The sequence below is a fragment of the Carlito syrichta genome, unplaced genomic scaffold (assembly GCF_000164805.1).
Source record: "Carlito syrichta isolate Samal-C Ts95f unplaced genomic scaffold, Tarsius_syrichta-2.0.1 Scaffold316280, whole genome shotgun sequence".
Classification (NCBI taxonomy): domain Eukaryota; kingdom Metazoa; phylum Chordata; class Mammalia; order Primates; family Tarsiidae; genus Carlito; species Carlito syrichta.
Genome location: NW_007260376.1, coordinates 105648 through 123903, shown reverse-complemented (window position 1 = coordinate 123903; position 18256 = coordinate 105648). Strand labels below are relative to the sequence as shown.

The 18256-nt window shown below is 54.9% G+C and overlaps 1 protein-coding gene across 2 annotated transcripts in view; it reads right to left on the bottom strand.

Annotated features, from left to right (window-relative positions):
- ACTN4 (actinin alpha 4) overlaps window positions 1-15494 on the bottom strand; it is a 30065-nt gene extending 14571 nt beyond the window's left edge. The window contains exons 1-9 of one of the 2 annotated variants that reach the window (XM_021706985.1): window positions 15374-15494; window positions 14994-15113; window positions 10860-10946; window positions 9761-9848; window positions 8849-8927; window positions 7616-7697; window positions 6765-6850; window positions 2718-2810; window positions 457-582 (exon numbers count right to left, since the gene is read on the bottom strand). In XM_021706985.1, the coding sequence (XP_021562660.1) occupies window positions 457-582; window positions 2718-2810; window positions 6765-6850; window positions 7616-7697; window positions 8849-8927; window positions 9761-9848; window positions 10860-10946; window positions 14994-15113; window positions 15374-15398 (786 nt within the window). In that variant the 5' untranslated portion in view covers window positions 15399-15494. Of the gene's footprint in view, window positions 1-456; window positions 583-2717; window positions 2811-5743; window positions 5830-6764; window positions 6851-7615; window positions 7698-8848; window positions 8928-9760; window positions 9849-10859; window positions 10947-14993; window positions 15114-15373 lie in introns of both variants that reach the window. The other variant, XM_008074032.2, reaches the window with a different exon arrangement.
- Window positions 15495-18256: the final 2762 nt, after the last annotated feature.

Here is an 18256-nt window from a genome sequence, read left to right as displayed (position 1 = left end):
CTCCTGAGTTCAAGTGATTCTCCTGCCTTGGCCTCTTAAAGTGCTGGGATTATAAGTGTGAGCCATCATATCTGGTCCAATTTGAGTTTTTTTCACTCTCAGAGCCTGTATCTGCTTCTCAGAGTTCTGGTGTGTGCATGAGTCACTGTCCTCATGCTTATGGATAAGGGCTCTGATGTCTGACAGGGTGGCTATTTCATAGTCCTGGTGCTTCAGTGTGGCTTCCTTCCTGTGGGTCTTATGGATGGAGGCCTTCTGCCAGAGCTTCTCTGCCAAGTGATTGAACTGCTCTAGCCTGCAAATCTCATTCAGAAGCCAGTCCTTGTAGGCCTCATAGCCCACTGTTGTTGGTGTCCAGGACCATATTGCCCTCATAGGGCATAGAGGCAGGCTGTTGCTGAGATGCAGTTTGGACTGCAGTGTGTTAAAGCTGATCTCCAGCTGACACTTCTGAACCTTGGGAGGCTTGTGGACGCGCCAGTAGTCACGGAAGTCCTCCAGCTTCTGCTGCATCTCCTGGATGGTCTTTTGAGGCACGCGGTCCTCCAGCCAAGGAATGGTGCGCCGGATCCACTCCAGGAGCTGGGGGCCCATGAGAAGCCTTCATAGGGCGGGGTGCCTCAGGGTGCTGGCAGGACTGCCCTCCAGCTTAAGGGCGCATGGGATCTGAATCTTTGTGGGCACGTCTTGGGGGTTGCCCCAGCTCACCAGCCTGACTTCCCACAGCCTGGAATTCTGGGAATGTGTGCCTTCTCCCAAACTGCTGTGCTGTCCTCTGGTTACTTCCTGTTCATTCCTTTGCTCAGTCTTCCTAAGATCTAAGTGAGGCAGCCTCAACTCACACCTCCCCCCACCCTCTCGTGGCCCGTTGCTGCCATCTTCCCTGAGCTCTGTGATGAGACCCTTACTGTTTCTGGGCTCACTAGGTGCCTCAAGGGCAAGGCCAACAAGCACGCTTGACTCACTGTAGGGTGGCTGGCGCATGCACAGGGCCTGGCACATAAATGGGAAGATAAAAGCAAAAAAGGAAACTAACATGTATTTTTAGGAGCTACTCAGATTTTTGATGGAGTAAGGGAAAGGCACCAACAAGTAATCGAGACTAGGCTCACGCCTGTAATCCCAGAACTTTAGGAGGCTGAGGTGGGAGGAATGCTTGAGCCCAGGAGTTCGAGACCAGCCTGAACAACATAGCGAGACCTCCTCCCTACAAAAAAATTAAAAAATGAGTCAGGCATGGTGGCATACGCCTGTAGTTCCGGTTATTTGGGAGGCTGAGACAGAAGGACTGCCTGAGCCCAGGAGACTGAAGCTGCAGTGAGCCATAACTGTGCCACCACACTCCAGCCTGGGCAACAGAGTGAGACCACAATAAGAAAAAAAAAAAAAGCAAACAAATTGAACACTGTAGAATAATCTGAGGAGAGTAAAATCAGTTATTTTCTAGCACGAACATGTATGGAGAAGTGGTTCCCAAATGTCAACTTCTGGTAAAGTGAGAAAACCAAGGACAAAAATATCGATGTGTGTATATATGCCTCATGATGCCAACTGCCCGTTCTTGGCAATGGCTGGGTTCTAAGAACATAGGCTTTTTTTACCTTGTCTTGGTGTGAGAAATGATGGTGGTAACAGATGGCAGAGTTTTCTTTTTATAATAGCCTTAACTTGGCAAAATAAAAAGTTGGCCACTGTAGGCTGGCCATCAAATACTTTTGCTAATTTTCCTGGCCCATGAAATCTCTAAGTCTGGGAACCACTGGTTCTAGAAGAGCAGTCACTGCTCTTTGGGGGTTTGGATGGCTTTTGCTTTTTTTTTTTTTTTGAGTCAGAGTCTCACTTGTCACCCGGGCTGGAGTGCAGTGGCACACTCATGGCCACCACAGCCTCAACCTGCTAGGCTTAGGAAGTCCTTCCGCTTCAGCCTCCCATATAGCTGGGACTATAGGTATGTGTCACCATGCCCGGCTAATTTTTTGATTTCTTGTAGAGACACAGTCTTGCCAAGTTGCCCAGCTGGTTTTGAAACCGTGGGCTCAAGCAATCCTCTCACCTCCACCTCCCAAAGGGTTGGGATTACAGGCATGAGCCACTGCACCTGGCCGGCTTTTACCTTTACGGATGGAGATTTTAAAAATAAAGAAGAGAATCCAGAAGAGATGCACAACCACCCATAATCCCAAAAGACGCATCAGGCTCAGCCTCTGGAGCGGGGCTGCCTGGGTCTGACCACAGCTCTCTGTCCCGCCGGCTGTTTCACGGCGGACACATGCCAGGCCCTTCCTGGGCCCCAGTTTCCTCGCTCGGAAAGAGGGGCGGGTAATGTGAGTTCAGTGGAGACTGAACAGACAGGCCCTGCTCATAACGTGCTTGCACAGGGCCTGCATGACAGACTTGTGTCCTGCCTGCCATCCTGTCAGCTCCGGTACCTCTCCATCCCTAGTCTCTCTAGGGGAGTTCATGGGAACAGAGTTTTAAAAAGCTTCCCAGGTTACTCTAAAGCAATGAGGCATTCAGGAATCTCTGTCCTTGAGCATCTCTATAGAAACCCAAGCTTGGGAATCCAGGAGCTGGCTGGCACGGTGACCGCCAGTCTGACCCTTCCAGCCTTTTGTAGGAGGTCTTGCTGCCAGACCTGTGATCTCGGACCAAAGGTAAAAAGAGGTGAGCCCACCCAACAGCTATGGTGGCCACCAGGGTGGGGAGTGAACACTCACATCACTGGCCAGCCTCTCGTAATCTTCCATCAGGTGCTCGTTCTCCTGGTTCACTGCCAGCACCTTGCAGATCCTGTTGGCGGCAGTCTCAGCCTGGGCAGAGGAAGCACACAGTCAGGGCTGCCTGGAGGCTGGTGACCCTTCCTCCTGACAGGAAGGGCCCCTGAAAGCAGCTAGTCCATGGCCCACACAGAACTCCCCAAGAAGGGGAAGGAGAGGAAGCACAGCCCCAGCAGATGGTGCCCTGAGTGGCCATGTCTGACAGGTCTTGTCGGCACTGGCGCCACTTACTACAAAATGCTCTCAGCCCAGATAGACCAGGTACCCTTAGCCCTCTCGGCCCAGACTTAGAGGCAGTGAGTAGGGTTGGGGAGCCCCTGCTGCTGCTAGTAAGCTCTCGGGTGCCTCACACAAAGGAGGGTGGTCAGGCTGGGCCTGAGACCCTGAAGGAGTCTCTTCTTGGTGGGAAGACCTGAGGAACTGTGGAGCAAGGGTGTTGGTGGCCCCAGAGAAGCCTGGTGAGCCATGTGCAGAGGTGCCTTGGCCCCTTTCTCTCTCCTGCCCTCAGAGGTGGGTGTTAGCAGGAGCTCACAATGGGCAGAAATCACAATCTAAGGGGCAGAAGGGAGCGGGACTCATGAGCTCTAGGGTGCAGAGACAGTCCCTGGCCCAGAACTACAGGAGAAAGTCCTGCCTCGCCCTGCTGGGGAGTGTGAAGCATTGGGAGGGTGGGCACACGGGGAGAGGAGAGACCAGGTACCTTTCAGGAAGCACAGAAAGGGTCCAAGAGGAGGAGTTGAAACGGCAACAGAACAGGAACAGAAATAGTGAGGAGGGTCTACAGAGCGATGGGGAAGGAAAACGGAGAGGCTTGGGAGGTGGCTCAGAGCTGGCCCTACAGGTGCCCGCCGCCCAGTGCCCCTCACACACAGCACCTGGAGACAGGCGGGAGGGGCAGCCGAGGCCTGTGTGAGCACACACCACATCACGCTGTGGACAGACCCGGGGCCCCAGCAGTGCTCCTCAGACGTGAGGGCCAGGAGGTTCCTTGGCCCCAAATAAGTGCAGAAAGCACAGCCACAGCAGTTTGTGGAGGTCACCCCCTAGCTTGGCAGACAACTGGCACCCAAAACTAAAACCCACTCTGCTGCCGTGTGGCTGCCGGGCAAGGGTTTAGTTTCACCAGAGTCCTGGCATCCACCTCAGGCTTAGTGTGTGGTAGGTGCTCAGGTCTGACGAATGGGTGAGAAAATACAGGAACAAGGAGGGAGTGCTTCAGTGACTAGAAGTCAGCTGTCAGGCAGACAGGGCAGAACCTGCATTTAAAAGTCAAAATAAACCCTGAAGAGCAGCCTTCAAGAGGCTGGATTGAGTCTCTGGGGAAACAACAGCAGCGATAAGAAGAGCTCCACAGGCAACCCCAGGAGGCAAGCTGGGGGAGCTGGGATTGCAGCTGGAGAAGCTGAAGCAGGGCCAGCCCCGGGAGCCTGGACTTCACTTCCTCCCTCTCGAGAGGGTCCGGGAACAAGCCTTCTGGACCCGGCTACCCCTAAAACCTCCAGATGCCTGCCAGTACCCACTCCCACAAATCCCTCAGGACCTCCCTTCTGCCACCACACTGGAACTGGGCTCTAAGCACAGAGGGGTAGTTTGGGGGGAAGGAAAATATGGTAGGCAGGGTGGCTGACTTGGGCCCGAGCAGCAAGTCCAACAGCAAACATGCTGTTTAGTGGAGTTTGTGTGAGGAATCTTCCAGCACTGCCCATCCCCACTGGCCTCCCCACACCCTTCCTGCCTGAGCCCTCCAGCAGAACACTCCAAAAAATCACATGCGGGTGGGAGGTGAGGAGGCCATGAAATGTGTCTGCCTGCAGGTTGGGCAGGGCAACCCCGCAGGCCACTGATTCCCTGTGTACTGCTGTGCAGGCGCTGTTTTAAGTCCCTCACCTGCAGGAGCTCTGTTCACTCCGAGAACAACCCTGTGAGGCAGTATCAACCAGTGTGATCCCCATTTCACAAATGGAGAAACTGAAATTAGGTAACTTACCAAGGCCACACTGCCAAAAGGAGGCAGGGCGGGTCAGGCCAGACTGCCCAGGGGAAACGCGCCTGCTGGACACAGAGCTCTAAGGGCAACCATGGGAGCAGGGGTGCAGCCCAGTCCTAGGACTTTAGGAACGGCTCTCTGCCTCTCTCAGCTCATCTTTTAAATGGTGTTAGCTGCACCTCGCCCTCCCTGGCACAGGCAGGATGTTCTTGGAGCCTGGGCTTGTGATGTCCTTGGAGAGTACCTAGCATGTAGTATGTGCTCAGGAAACAAAAACTGATTCTCCCCCTTCTCTCTGCATCCTTGCCAATAGGCAATACAAAATTAAACAATCAGGAGTGTGACCCAAGATACTTCGGAGACCAAGAGGTAACTGGAGGGAACAGAGGGTCCAGGCTCAAGGAGAGCCACCACTGGGAACCAGTGTTTCTGACTGCCCTGCCTGGCTTCTGGGGGTCCAAGGGCCAGGAGAGCCCGGTCCACAGGCACAGCCCCAGAGGGGAGGTCCAGGTGCTCGTGCCAAGCCTTTCCTGGAGGTGTAGGAGGGAAAGGGAGCTGCCAGGAGTGAAGAGAAGCCCCACGCTTCCCTGTGAGAGGACAGAGCAGGCAGGCAGCCCTGGGGCAGACCAGGACAGCTGGGGCAGACCAGAACAGCTGGGTCAGATCCTAGCTCTGCCATCCCCTGTGATGCTGGGCTTCAGTCTCCTTGTCTCAGAGCCTGGGGTGCCACCGTGCACCTCCCAGGGTGGGCTGCATTCAAACAGAACGCCTGGCGCCTTGGCACCAGGCCCAGCACCAGCCAGAAGGGAAGCCTGCCCCAGGTGACCCTTCCGAGGCACAGCCCGACAAGGTTGGTTCGCATGGTGCGGGGGGCCGCAGCCTGGCCAGGACTCCAGCCGCAGATGGATGGTGGCGACACCAGCACGAGGGTGAAGGCAGGTGAGCACCCAGCAGGGGGGGCGCGCCTGCCCCAGCTCACCTTCTGAGCCCCCGAGAAAGCGTGGTAGAAGCAGGACACGTAAGTCATGATGGCCTTCTCATCTGGCCTCAGAGTGCCCACAATATCTGCACAGAGAGAGAGAGAGAAAGAGAGAGAGGCAGGAGAGAGTGAAAGATGCAGGGAGGGCAGCCGGGCCGACCCGGCCTGAGGCTCATGCGGGAGGAATAGCACTTGCTCTAGACTGGAAGCCAGACCCCGACTCGGGCCTGCACGGGCACATCTTGCCAGGTTCGGCTGAGATGGAGACAGAGTCCAAATGCCGTGCGTTCCTTTTTAACCTGGCTTGGGCCTGTGACCAACAAGCCACGAGCTCTCTCGAGGAAGATCTGTGGGGCTGCAGGAGCCAAAGGCTAAATGATTTCTCTGTGCCACTGCCTGAGACCCTGAGGGTCTTCCGTGGCTCTCAGAGTCAAACACCAACTCCTTATCCCAGACAGGGTCTTGCAGGGTCTGGCCCCATCACTGCCTTTCATTTTCCTCTGCCAGGTCACTTCTCTCCAGCCCTTTCTTGAACCAGCCGAGCCCGTTCCCTCGGGGCCTTTGCACTTGCTTGCCCTCTGTCTGGAACGCCTATGCCTCAGGCTTATCTGCCAGCTCCTGCTCATGGCTCCAAGGTTCGCCCACATGATCCCTCCTCATAGATGGCCCCAGCCATTTCTGTCTCCCCATCCTGCCCCGTTCTCTATTCCTCCACTTCTCATGACATGACTTGCCATGTTGACATGGCAGCTGTGTCTCAACCACTATACACAAGCTCCCTGAAGGCAGGGGCCTAGCCTGCTCCAATCACTACTGTGTCCTCAGGGTCTGGCACAGGTCAGGTGCTCAGCACATGCTGTGGGCAAAGACTGTGTGGCAGTGCAGGGAGTGGGGGAGTGGCTTCCAGTTGGAGAGAGGCCACTGCCGTCTGCAAGAGAACTGAGGTGAGCATGGGAGGCGAGAGGCAGCAGCGGCATTGGGCAGTGGCGGCGAGGAGGGCCGGCCTGGCCCTGCCCGGTACCTTCTGCGCTCCCGAAAAGGCATGGTAGAAGCTGGACACATAGGTCATTATGGCCTTCTCGTCGGGCCGGGCCGTATTCACGATGTCTGTAAGTGAACAACAAGGGTTAAACCGCCCGGGTGGGGCGGGTGTGGTGTGTGTAACTCACCAGGATCCACGGGCTCCCAAGGCCAAGACATCTGGGAGCCCAAGACATCGGGGAGAAGGGGCCCTTAGAGATGATTCAGTGACACCTGGTGACTTGGGTGGGGTCAGCCACACCCCTAGCCCCTCCCTCCACCATGGTCTCTGGAAAGGCCAAGGTTGTGGGAACTAGATTAAAACGAAGCCACTTCCTCTGAGAATGGCCTCAAGGGGCTGCTGGACAGTCAACTCCAAGGGCCACCCAAGGCCACAGACATGGGTCCTGGCTGGGGGTGGTGCATGGTTGGAAAGTGGAGCAAAGCCGGAAAAGGAAAAAACAAAACACTCCACTTTGGCGGACACCATATTTTACGCCTGCTGCAGGCAGAAAGGACAGAGGCTGGCTTGCTCGCAGGAAGCCTGGAGTCAGCCCTCCTCTGCCACCTTGCCAGTCTGCCCCCAGGCCCCAGTGAGTGGCAGCTTCCAGAAAACTGATCCTTCATGCCCCCCTTCCCCATGCCTCCCTCCCTGAATGCAGCTAGCTGGCTCAGGCTGTCCTTACTTTGTCTCCCAGGATGACACGACTGTCCCCAGTGAACTGTCTGCTTCCCCAGGTCTCCCCAAAGCTCTGACATGCCTACAGACCCTCGCCTGAAGCCAGGCCTAGACATATGAGCCCCCGCCCCCCCCCGAACATGGTGTTGATGGAACAAAAGAGTTATACTTACCCTCAGCATCTAACATCTTGGGAATGTCGAGGTATTTCTCGGCCACTTCAAAGGCATTGTTCAGGTTGGTGACTGGGTCATCCTAGGAGGAGGCGGGTGGGGAATAGGAAGATGTTTGTCAGGGTAGGATGCAGGAACAGGAAGGAACCAGGGCTGGCCTGGAAGGGAGGGATCTGGGAGGGGCAGAGCTGGAAGGTTTCTCGAGGCAGTGCTCAGCCACTTGTGCTGTGCGGGAGAAGGCAGGCACAGCTTGTATAAATTCGGCTCCCACCAAGCAGCACCTCCTGAAATCTTTTGGGGCAAACTATGGGCCTTCTCTCCAGAAGAATGCAGGTGGCGTTCTCTTTGTATAATTTCCAGGCTCCCGGGCCCCAAATTGAGCCCCCTGTCCTGAAACCCCATCTTCACCTTGACAGGAAGGCTGGTCCATACCTGAGAGAGCGGGGGGGGGGGGGCCGCGCAGGAGTGAGCTGAGCGTTCCCAAATTCTAGTCTCCCTAAAGAATCCCTAAAACTCCCGCATGGGCTCCCCCTACTTAGCTCACTGCACCCTGACTCTCTCCAGAGCCCAGTTCACTTTCACTGTGGTTGGAACTGCTTCCCACCTGGAATGCTCTCCCTGGCTTTAAGCTGTTGCCTCCTTCAGGGCTTGTGCCCGCTCCTGGCCAGCTCAGGATCCCTAGCCTTCCTCTGCAGCCCTGGTGGGGCCCATGGCTCCCCACCCCGCCCCGCACACATGCAAAGGGCCTTGTGTGTTGGTCTGCTTTGGACACAAACGTCCTGCCTTCCCCTTGATGCCGAGAGCTCCCAGAGAGCAAGGCCTGGGTCTCACTTGCTTGATACAGGCAAACTAGGACCCTGTGTGGGGGATGTTAGCCGCAATAACAGCTTGAAAATCCCTACCCTACCCCTCCTTGGGCAGAGGAGGAATGGGTCCAGAATCCAGAAAGTTAAGGAAGGGGAGTTAGAAGGCATAGCTGACAAGGCCCTAAAATAACCCCAGGTTGGTTGCAATGCCCATGGAGAGAGACAGGACAATCCCGAGGCGAGGAAGGGAGGCAAGAGGCAGCCACGGAGCAAGGGTCTGGGAAAGTCGGCACGAGGTCCTTCCAGCCTGTTCATCTGAGCACAGAATTCAGCTTTGGAGCTGGCAATGGATGGGCACGGATGGTGACCCAGAGTTGGGGCATCAAACTCGGTGTCTGTGGGCCATCGAGGGGAACTCCAGACATACCTTTCTCAGCTTGTCGTACTCAATCAGCTCTGGTCTGTGTCGGTGGATCAGGGCATTGAAGGCAAGACCATCCTTCCAGCTGCAGAAGGAAAGGCAAAGGTTATGAGGAGGACACTCTCAACTGGCATGGGAGTGCTGAATGGTCCTCGGCATCACAGCAATGATGATATCTCATTTATTGAGGTTTAGCATATGCCAGGCATTGTAGGAAGACAGTATGGCAGAGGGGTTTTGAGCATAACCTCTGGAGCCAGGCAGCCTGAGGTCACAGGCTAGCTTTTCCACTTACTGACAGCGCGACCATAACAAGTCATACTACCTCAGTTTCCATGTCTATACAATAGGAATAATAGCAGTACCCACCTTCCTCATAGGGTTGTTATGAGGATTAAATGAGTAAATGCTTAGACCAGCACCTGACATGTGACAAATACTTTATACCTGTTAGTTCACCTGCTAAGCACCGCACATATGAGGCCCTCCTGAACTGAAAAGGCCACTGCAGGGGAGATGGCACACATTGCATGCCCTCTCACCCTTAGGGAGAGCAGACTCACGGCCAGGTTGAGGCCTGTTCATCCTAGTAGTCACAGAGTCCATTTTCCCCAACACTAAAGTCACCAGAAGCTCTAAGGATCAATCCCTCTTGAGTGCCAAATAAACGAAGAGCTTTGTTGCTGTTCCTGAGAGTCGCCTTGCCTGCGGGAGTGCCAGGCCTTACTGCCTTCAGCCCAGAATAGCTGGGTAACTGCCTCCTTCTCCTCGGAGAGGACCAGGAGTCCTTCCAACGGGTTTACACAGCCAGTGGCAGGGGAGGGACTCACTGAGGGCTGGCATCTCATAGGCCATGACAAAAGCACAAGCATCTTGGGTCCCAGGAAGAGGCTGGGGGGGGTCCGGCTAGGTGCTCACCTGATGTGGAAGTTCTGCACATTGACGTTCTTATATGGGGCCGTCTTTCTCTGGCACCAGAGAAGGAGGCCCTCCTTGGCAGAGGTCTCTGCAAAACACACAAGGACAGTGAGCACTGGCTCAAAAATAAACTCAGCCCAAGTTGGATGGGACTTTTAGTCTCAGGCCTGGGGCTCAAACAAAACCTAGGGGGAGAGAACATTAGTCCTAACAACAGCAGTAGTGATAGTAGCAATGATAGTCACTCCCATTCTGGAGTGGGACAGGCCTCTGCCAATCCTAACTGCCAATACAAAGGGCCAGCTTAAGCCTCATAGTCTCAAAGAGTCGCATGACCAGAGCTGCCTCAGGAAGGGGCAGTATCAGGACCGAAACCTGTGCCACGTGCCTGACCACTAAGACTGTCTTTCGCCACCAGCAGTTAGACAAGCCCACTGGCCTCAGCCTCTTCTGAATGAGGTGAAAATCCGTCGTGGAAAGGGCTAGGAGCCCTTCTGCTCCCAGTGGACAGCTCAGCTGTCCTCACAGACTGGGAGTTCTACGAGGGTAGGGGGCATGTGTGTCCCGGTCATCACTACCGCTGGGTGCCCGGAAGCCCCTCCTCATGCTGGCCCAGGTGGCCTTGCGCATCCTGTGGTGCACACAGGGGCTTGGAACGGAAGTGAGAACATCCACTCCTGTATGACCTGAGCTGATACCAGGTCCACGGGACACAGGTCCAAGGACGGGGATGTCAAGTGGAAAGAAAGCCGGCGCAGGCCCAACTCTAGCACTTGGCTATTCTGTAACTTGGGTTCCTGGACTGCAAAATGAGGCCAACCACCCTTGCCTGCATTACAAGGGTGGAGAGAGGGTCCAGAGATGAGGCTGAGCTCTAGGCAGGCACCAGAGCCAGGAGGCAAGCAAGCTGTGGGGCAGGGGCCTCCTCTCACCTGCAGCGCACTAACCACTCCCACTAAGGGTCAGGCCCTGTAAGCGACCACAGGGAAGTGGGGAAGAGGAGGGAAGTACGAAGACAACACTGGGAACTCTGGCCTAACTTGCCTGCCCCAGGTGGGCAAGGGTGGGGAATAAAGGGGGTTCTCTGCCTGTCTCTTACCTTCCACGGAGATGTCCTGGATGGCGAACCTGAGGATGATGGTCCAGATCATTCCCAGCGTCATCTTTGCGTTGCCATCCACAATCTCTGCACATAGGGAAAGGGGCAGAGGGCGAGAAGGCTGTTAGAACCAGAGTGGTTCTGAGTTAACCATGAAAGTGGCCTTCCAACACCTCTGCAGATCAGGTCTGAAGGATCTTCTCATTGGACCACCCAGGCCTGCCCCCCCCCCACCCTCCTTGGAGAAAGTGTGCCTGTCACTCTCTGGGTAGCCGGTTCCAAGCCTTCCTCTGCTGAGCATCTGCAGGCTTCTGGTCACGAAGGCCTCCTGCTCCCCAGCCAGCTCATTCTCTTGTTGCTCAAAAGACTGCTTCCTGTTAGATCTAGCCCAGGTGCATGGCCCCCGTGACACCCGCCTCGTAACACTCACTGCTCTGTGCCTAATCATGTCTTTGTGGGTGTGCCCCCGACACAGGGTGAGCACCCAGCTCTGCCCTCAAGGCAAAAGATAGTTGTTTTTCCCTCTATGCTCCTGGACAGTGAATGTGAGCGGCACTACTGTTTGCTGAAAGCCTGTCCATGTCCTGCCAGCCCTGCCTCCCACCCTCATCCAAGGCACTGTCATCTCCTCAGTGTGACGTGGCCGCCTCCTACCTACCCCAGCAGCCAGGGTGGTCATTTTTAAAAGGTGCGTCAGACTTGTGTCATTCCCCTGCTGAAAGCTCCATGATGCCCAAGATGAAACCCACACCCCTCAACCGCCTACAGGGAGGCCTGCTCTGAGGTCCCTGCCCCCCTCCACTTTGGGAAAACCGGGCCTTTTCTTGCCTTAAGGACCTCATGCCTTTCTGTCTACCCACAAAGTACACCCTGCCCTCCTTCCCTCAAATGGCTGACCCTTCTCATCCTGCAAGGCTTTGCTTTTATGTTAACTTGCAAAAAACACCCCTTCTTTTTGAGTTGTAGTCTCACACTGTTGCCCAGGCTGGAGTGCAGAGGCACGCTGCTCATGGTCACCACAGCCTCTAACTGCTGGGCTCAGTCGATTCTTCCGCCTCAGCCTTCCAAGTAGCTGGAACTAAAGATGCACGAGCATGACCAGCTGATTTTTTGATTTATTGTAGAGATGAGGTCTCACCAATTTGCCCAGGCTGGTCTTGAACCTGTGGACTCAGGCAATCCTCTCACCTCAGCCTCCCAAAGTGCTGGGATTATAGGTGTGAGCCACCGCGCCCAGTCAACCTTTTTTTAATAAAGGAGTCTGGCTATGCTGCTCAACTGGACTTGAACTCCTGGCCTAAAGCAATCCTCCTTCCTTGGCCTCCCACAGTGCTGGAATTACAGTATCAGCCACCACACCTAGCTTGAAAATGGCTTCCTTAACTGCTCATCCCAAGGAATGTCCCCATCCTTAACTCGGTTCCTTTTTCCCTGGCCCCTGCTCTGCCCTCACACACATCACCACCTGTAACAACATATTAGTTGGTTTACTGTCTGCCTTCCTAAGGGCAGGACTGCTCTGACCACCACTGGATCCCCGATGCCTGGAACAGTCCCTTGAAGAACACGTGCTGCTGGGCACGGTGGCTCACACCTATAATCTCAGCACTTTGGGAGGCAGAGGCAAGAGGACTGCCTGAGCCCAGGGGTTCGACACTAGCCTGGGCAACTTGGTGAGATATCAAGTTCAATAAATAAATTTTAAAAATTTACAATACAATAAAAAAAAGAAATAAAAAAAAATTAGCTGGGCATGGTGGTGCATGCCTGTAGTTCCAGCTACTTGGAAGGCTAAGGCAGAAGGATCAACTGAACCTAGCAGGTTGAGACTGAGGTGGCCATGATCATGTCCACTGCACTCCAGCCTGGACAACAGAGTAAGACTCTGACTCCACCAAAAAGAAAAAAGGAACACATACTGCTGCTGTTAGGTCAGGAATGGGAGAGCAGGGCATGAGGCCAGGCTACCAGGCTGCACACTTTCCTAATCAACCTGAAAACAAACATCCGCTCAGAATTCTGGGAATGGGAAAGAAAGCCTTGAACTATGCATCTTTTAGCTTCAGCAACCTAGAGAAAAACCAGCTCTGTAAGGCCCAGGGCAACCATGTGTCTTCTGCTAAGTGGGAAGTCAGTTCCTCACCCCAGAGTCCGCCAGCCAGACATGTTGGGGCAACGCTCCCTGTATCTCAACACACCAGACATAGGGCCCTGAAGCTGTGGCCATTCATGGGAAGACGCCAGGGAAATGGCCACGCTCCAAAACTAACTGCAGAGAAGGCCATGAGGGGTCACTCCAAGAGACCCTGCTCACTGACCCTTGGGCACAGAAAACGAGGGGGCTTCCTTGGGAAGCAGGTGGAGGGGTCATCCAGAGGATGGGGCCCACCTTCCCCAGGGACACACCAGAGGGACACGCTGTGAGCCCTAATGGAGAAGCTTCCACAGCAGAGCCACAGGCCTACAGCTGAGAGCAGCTTTCAGGTTTCGGGATGAGGAAATATGCTCAGCCTGCTGCCCAGAGGCAGAGGAGGGACCCAGTGTCTCTTGTTCAGAGCTCCAGACCCTAAATCCAAGCAGAGCCACCTGTCCCTTCACAGTATGGGGTGAAGCGGCTTTCCCCTGAGGAAACCTAGGCTGTGCACCTCTCACACCCAGATGGTTACAGGGGCAAGCTGGTCATGGAGGGCTTCAAGTCCCTGTGAGGAGAGGAAGATTGCATCTCTCATGACATATCCACCAGCTGCTCCTCTGACCTGCAGCTGTGTCTCCGGATCCTGCCCACCCTCAGAACCCCTACAAGGAAACCATGTTCCTGCGACTGCCAGGTCATGAGGGCCAGGGAGGGGGTCGGGGGCTGGGGCTCTCAGGTATTCTGAAGCCTGAGGAATGCCTCCATTAGGCTACCCTCCAGCTTTGTCCCAAGGCCCGATGGTCACAGGGATTAGGAATGGACCAACTTGGGCATGAATGGAGAATAGTTTTAGACCAAGTTTTTCTCCAAATGAAAACTGATGACTGCTACGGGCCTCTCCTCAAAACCCTTCTGTACTAACAGACTAGCGTCTGAGAAAATAAATGCAGCTGTGGGAAGCAGAAGGTTGGAGCAGAGCCAGGAGGAAAGATCCATGCAAGGACAGAAAATCTCAGGGACTGATTAAATTTTTTAGGTTTTGATTTTTTTTTTTTTTAAACAAACACCAACCACCTCAACTGTGGCATGTAGCACTTGGCAACCCTCCTCAGAGCGGTCCTAGGTGGGGCAAGGTCTTGGAACTCAGTACACACATTCTGGCCTGGAGTCTTGGCCAAACTCTCAGAGCCCTGTCATTAACAGCAATTAGTTTTCTTTGTTTTTCTAAAAGCTGGGACAACATGGATGTCAGGTTGAAGAAACCCTGCTCTGACTAATGAGGGGAGCTGTGAGCCCGGGCTGCTGGGGCACTTCTGGGCTTAATCAGGCTTCACCTTGTCTCTGACAGCGCCTATGAGCTCAACCCTCGGCCTTGCCGAGTCTGCTGCCCTCGTGGGAGGGCCTGGCAGTGGTGGATTATGGTCCTGGTTATCCACATGGGGGACGGAAGGATCCTGGGGTGGTGAGAAGCCACACTCCCCAAGCCTGTGCCCCAGAGCAAAGTCCGGACACTAACCTTTGGATGTGCACTCCCTGCCTTGATGCCTGACATGGGTGGGGCCCGTGGTCCCCTTCTCTCCTCTATGTTCCCTCCTGCCCACAGACACCAGGCAGGGCACAATGGCAATGGCACTCCTGGCACGGAGAGAGGCTACATTACAGATCTGTCACTGTCTGCTGGGCCTGATACAAGGAGGACTAGTGAGGGTGAGCAGGTTCGAGTCAAGGCCATTCCCCCACCACAGCCCTTGGGGCTGGGTGAGACGTACTTCCCTGATTTTGGACTGCACCCGCCTGGATTTCTCTGCCAGTGAGGGGAGCTTGCAGGCCCCATATGTATCAAGGGCAGTCTTTGTGATCACTGCTGAATATGTATTGGGGCTTTAAGCGCCCCGATGCCTGCCATCAACAAAACTTTCTCTGTTCAGAATGCAGATGTCGTGCCTCAGAGCCTAGGTCAGAAACTGAGCTAGACCCTGGCTGCCCCAACTCCAGCTCACCTTCTGCCCCGATGGAGACCAGCTTGACACCTTTGCTGGCAATAAAGTCCAGGGCTTTGTTCACGTTGTTGATTTTGTGCACTCTCATCTTTCCCCGCTCCGGCTTAGGTAGCCGCTCCCCTGGGACGCACACAGAGAAAAAGAGGGGGTGAGGGAGAGAGATTTAGTTTCCTCTGCTCTTCAAAACTCAGCCCCCAGATTCCCACCAAGATACTCGCCCCTGCCCCAACAGGCCGACACCCAGATATGTACTAGTGTAGCTGCTCAGGTCACACCCTCCTCCCTAGCAAACAGGACAGCAGAGCGGCCAGCATCTGGGGACCTGCTATGACAGGGCACCTGTTCCTGAGGAGGGTGTACTGCGTCGGTGAAAGCCTCACCTGAGATGACCTCCAGGAGAAGCATGAGCTTGAGCCCATCTCGGAAGTCCTCGTCGATGTTCTCAATCTGCGTGCCCGCCTTGCGCAGGTGGGAGTTGCACCAGGCTGTGAAGGTCTGGGGAAGAGGAACATAAGGTGGCATGGTGCGTTAGCTCAGTTGTTGAGGCTCTCCCCCAATCACACGCTCTGGGCCACAGCCCGGACCTCAGGACAGTGACCATGTGGGGTAACCAAGGCTCAGGGTGGTGAACCACCCATTGTACCATTACCTGGGTGGCAAGTAGCAAAGCCCAGGTTTACTCTTTGTACAACATTGAGCCGCCCTGAGGAAGCAGCTTGAGGCATCAGACAGAGCAGGTGCCTGTGCACTCAGTCACGCAAACATGACTGAACACCAGGCCTGGTGGTATGGGAACGGGGGGGACCCTGCCCTCAAGGAGCTTATGTTCTCATGGTGAAGGTCAGTCCTTCGTCCTCCAGGCTGACCAGAGGCCCTAACTGGGCACTGGCCACTCCTCACAGGTAGGAGTTCGGGCTGCAATGCTCCCATCACAGGTACACGTGTCACATGGGACAGGAAAGTGGCTGGAGAAGAAAAGCTCCTGCAAGTTCAAGGTTTCTAAAGTTCCTCTTCTTCAGGTGGTCAGCAGCAAGCCCTCCCAGGAAAAGCCAGGTGTATAGACCCTCTGAGCAGGTGGTTTAGCCTCTTGCAGGTCAGATGCCCTAGAGAGCATGCTATGCCTAGTCCTTCTTAATTCTTAAAATCCAATGCATCTTGCGGGGGGCTGGAAGGTAACCAGGAGGCAGGAGCCCCACCAGGGTTAGGTAGCCGTATCTAAGTAAGAAGTTTCTGAGGACCAGCTGGAAGGCAGGGAGGGTCCTAAACAAGAGTGTAAGTCCCAAACCCAAACAGATTGATAAAAAAGGCAAAACAGCCGAGTTCAGGGACTCAGCCACCTGGTGGCGACTGGCCACTCAGCCTCCTGCAAGCTGGGGTGTCATCAGACATCAGGGCCACAGAGGCATCTCATCGCAGATCAGTTAACGCCAACATTCCCAGATGCCTTCCAGGAAGCCCAGCTGCTCACCCTCCCATAGCAGGGTCTGGGAAAAACCCAAGTCTCTGTTCCTTATAGGAACCCCTGTACCCTACGCTCTACCACGATCCCCTCAATCTGCAGGGACCAATATGGAAGTGGGCGGATCGCCAGGGGCGTACAAGCACATGTTCTATGCCCAGGTGAAGACAGAGGCTATGTGGCGGACAAGGGTTTCTGCAGAGCCTCTGGCCAAGTACATGTGTTTTGGCAATTGGCATCAGTCCTGCTCAGGGAGAGACTCAGCACAAGGCTCCCTCCCAGACAAAGAAGCCACCTTAACATGAGGCACCACACGATGGCCCCAGCACGAGGCTGCTTTCCGAACCCAAATGGGAGCAACAGTGGTCAGCTAGACCACCACCCGCTCATCTCCAGCAGGGAGATGGAGGCTCCCCCCAGCAGCATGGTGCTGCTCCCCCAACTAAGGATACCTCTGCCCTGCTTCTGCCTTGCCATATAGCTAGCACCTACCCACCCCTCAAAACACAGGCAAACAGCACCTCCAAGATGCCCATACTACGAGCTTCCCCTGACCCAGCTGTGACTTGGAGGACAGGTGGTATCTTAGTACCTCGTTCTTGGTTCCATTTCATCTTCTGCTCCCTTACTCCCTTCCCCCGCCAACTGTGAGTGCCCGAAGGGGCGGGGGTCCACAAAGCAGGTTCTCATTAAGGGACACAATCACAGCTGGGCACAGTGGCTCACACCTAGAACCCTAGTGAGGTGCGAGGATCACTTGAGGCCAGGAGTTCAAGACCAGCCTGTATAACAAAGTGAGACCTCATCTCTACCAAAAAAATAGAAAAATTAGCTGGGCACAGTGGTACATGCCTATAGTCCCAGCTACTCAGAAGGCTAAGGTGGGAGGACTGCCAGAGCCCAGGAGTTCAAGACTGCAGTGAACCATGATCCTGCCACTGCACTCCAGCCTGGTGACAGAGTAAAAGCCTATCTCCAAAATTGGAAAAAGGAAAACATTCATTTGCCTTCCCAACCTCATTCCCCATGCTTCCCTATACAACTCAGAATTCAGACAACCCAGGTCTAGATCATTGGTTATACTACTCACGTGGGCAGGTTACCCAACCTTCCTAACTTCCGTTTCCTCTTCTGCAATATGGAGATGAAGATACCACCTGGGTCATGGTCGGTAGGAGGACTGAGGTGACAATGCCTGTGGTGCACACAGCAGTGCTCAGGAAGTAGCAGCTCTCTTGACGGCCCTGGGCCTCCTCAGGTCTCCACCCTCCCTGTCCTGGTCTCAGAAATCCTGTCCACCGCTTCCCACAGAGTGCTTTCTCTGTCCCCAGGCCACCCTCACCATCCACAGCCCTTGGTATCTCTGCAGCATCTTCCAGTCATTTTTTTGTCTTACTTGATATTGCATGCACAAGGGTGTTTTCTCCTACCACGTGCGCGCTGAAGGGTAGGAAGCATGTTTCTCATTCCTTTATAGCGCCAACACACAACCAGCCTTGAGGGAGGGTGGAGGGTGGCAGGCAGGCAATGAGACCTACAGCCCTGTGAGCAGAGGGCAGCGGCAGACTAGGCAGGCAGGAAGTGGCTGTGGATGCTAGGTCTCCACTCCTGCATGTGCCTGAAAGACGCTGTTGGCTGTTCCCGGGAGGCCGGTGCCTCTGGTGCTGCCGGGGACACCAGACACAAGTCTGAATCGCAACCCTCTTCGCCTCAGCCTACGGAAGCTACTCCTGTGTGCTCTGAAGGGGCGCAGACCTGGGCTAAATGCCAGCCTCTTGGCTTGCTTGTTCCACGTTTCCAACCA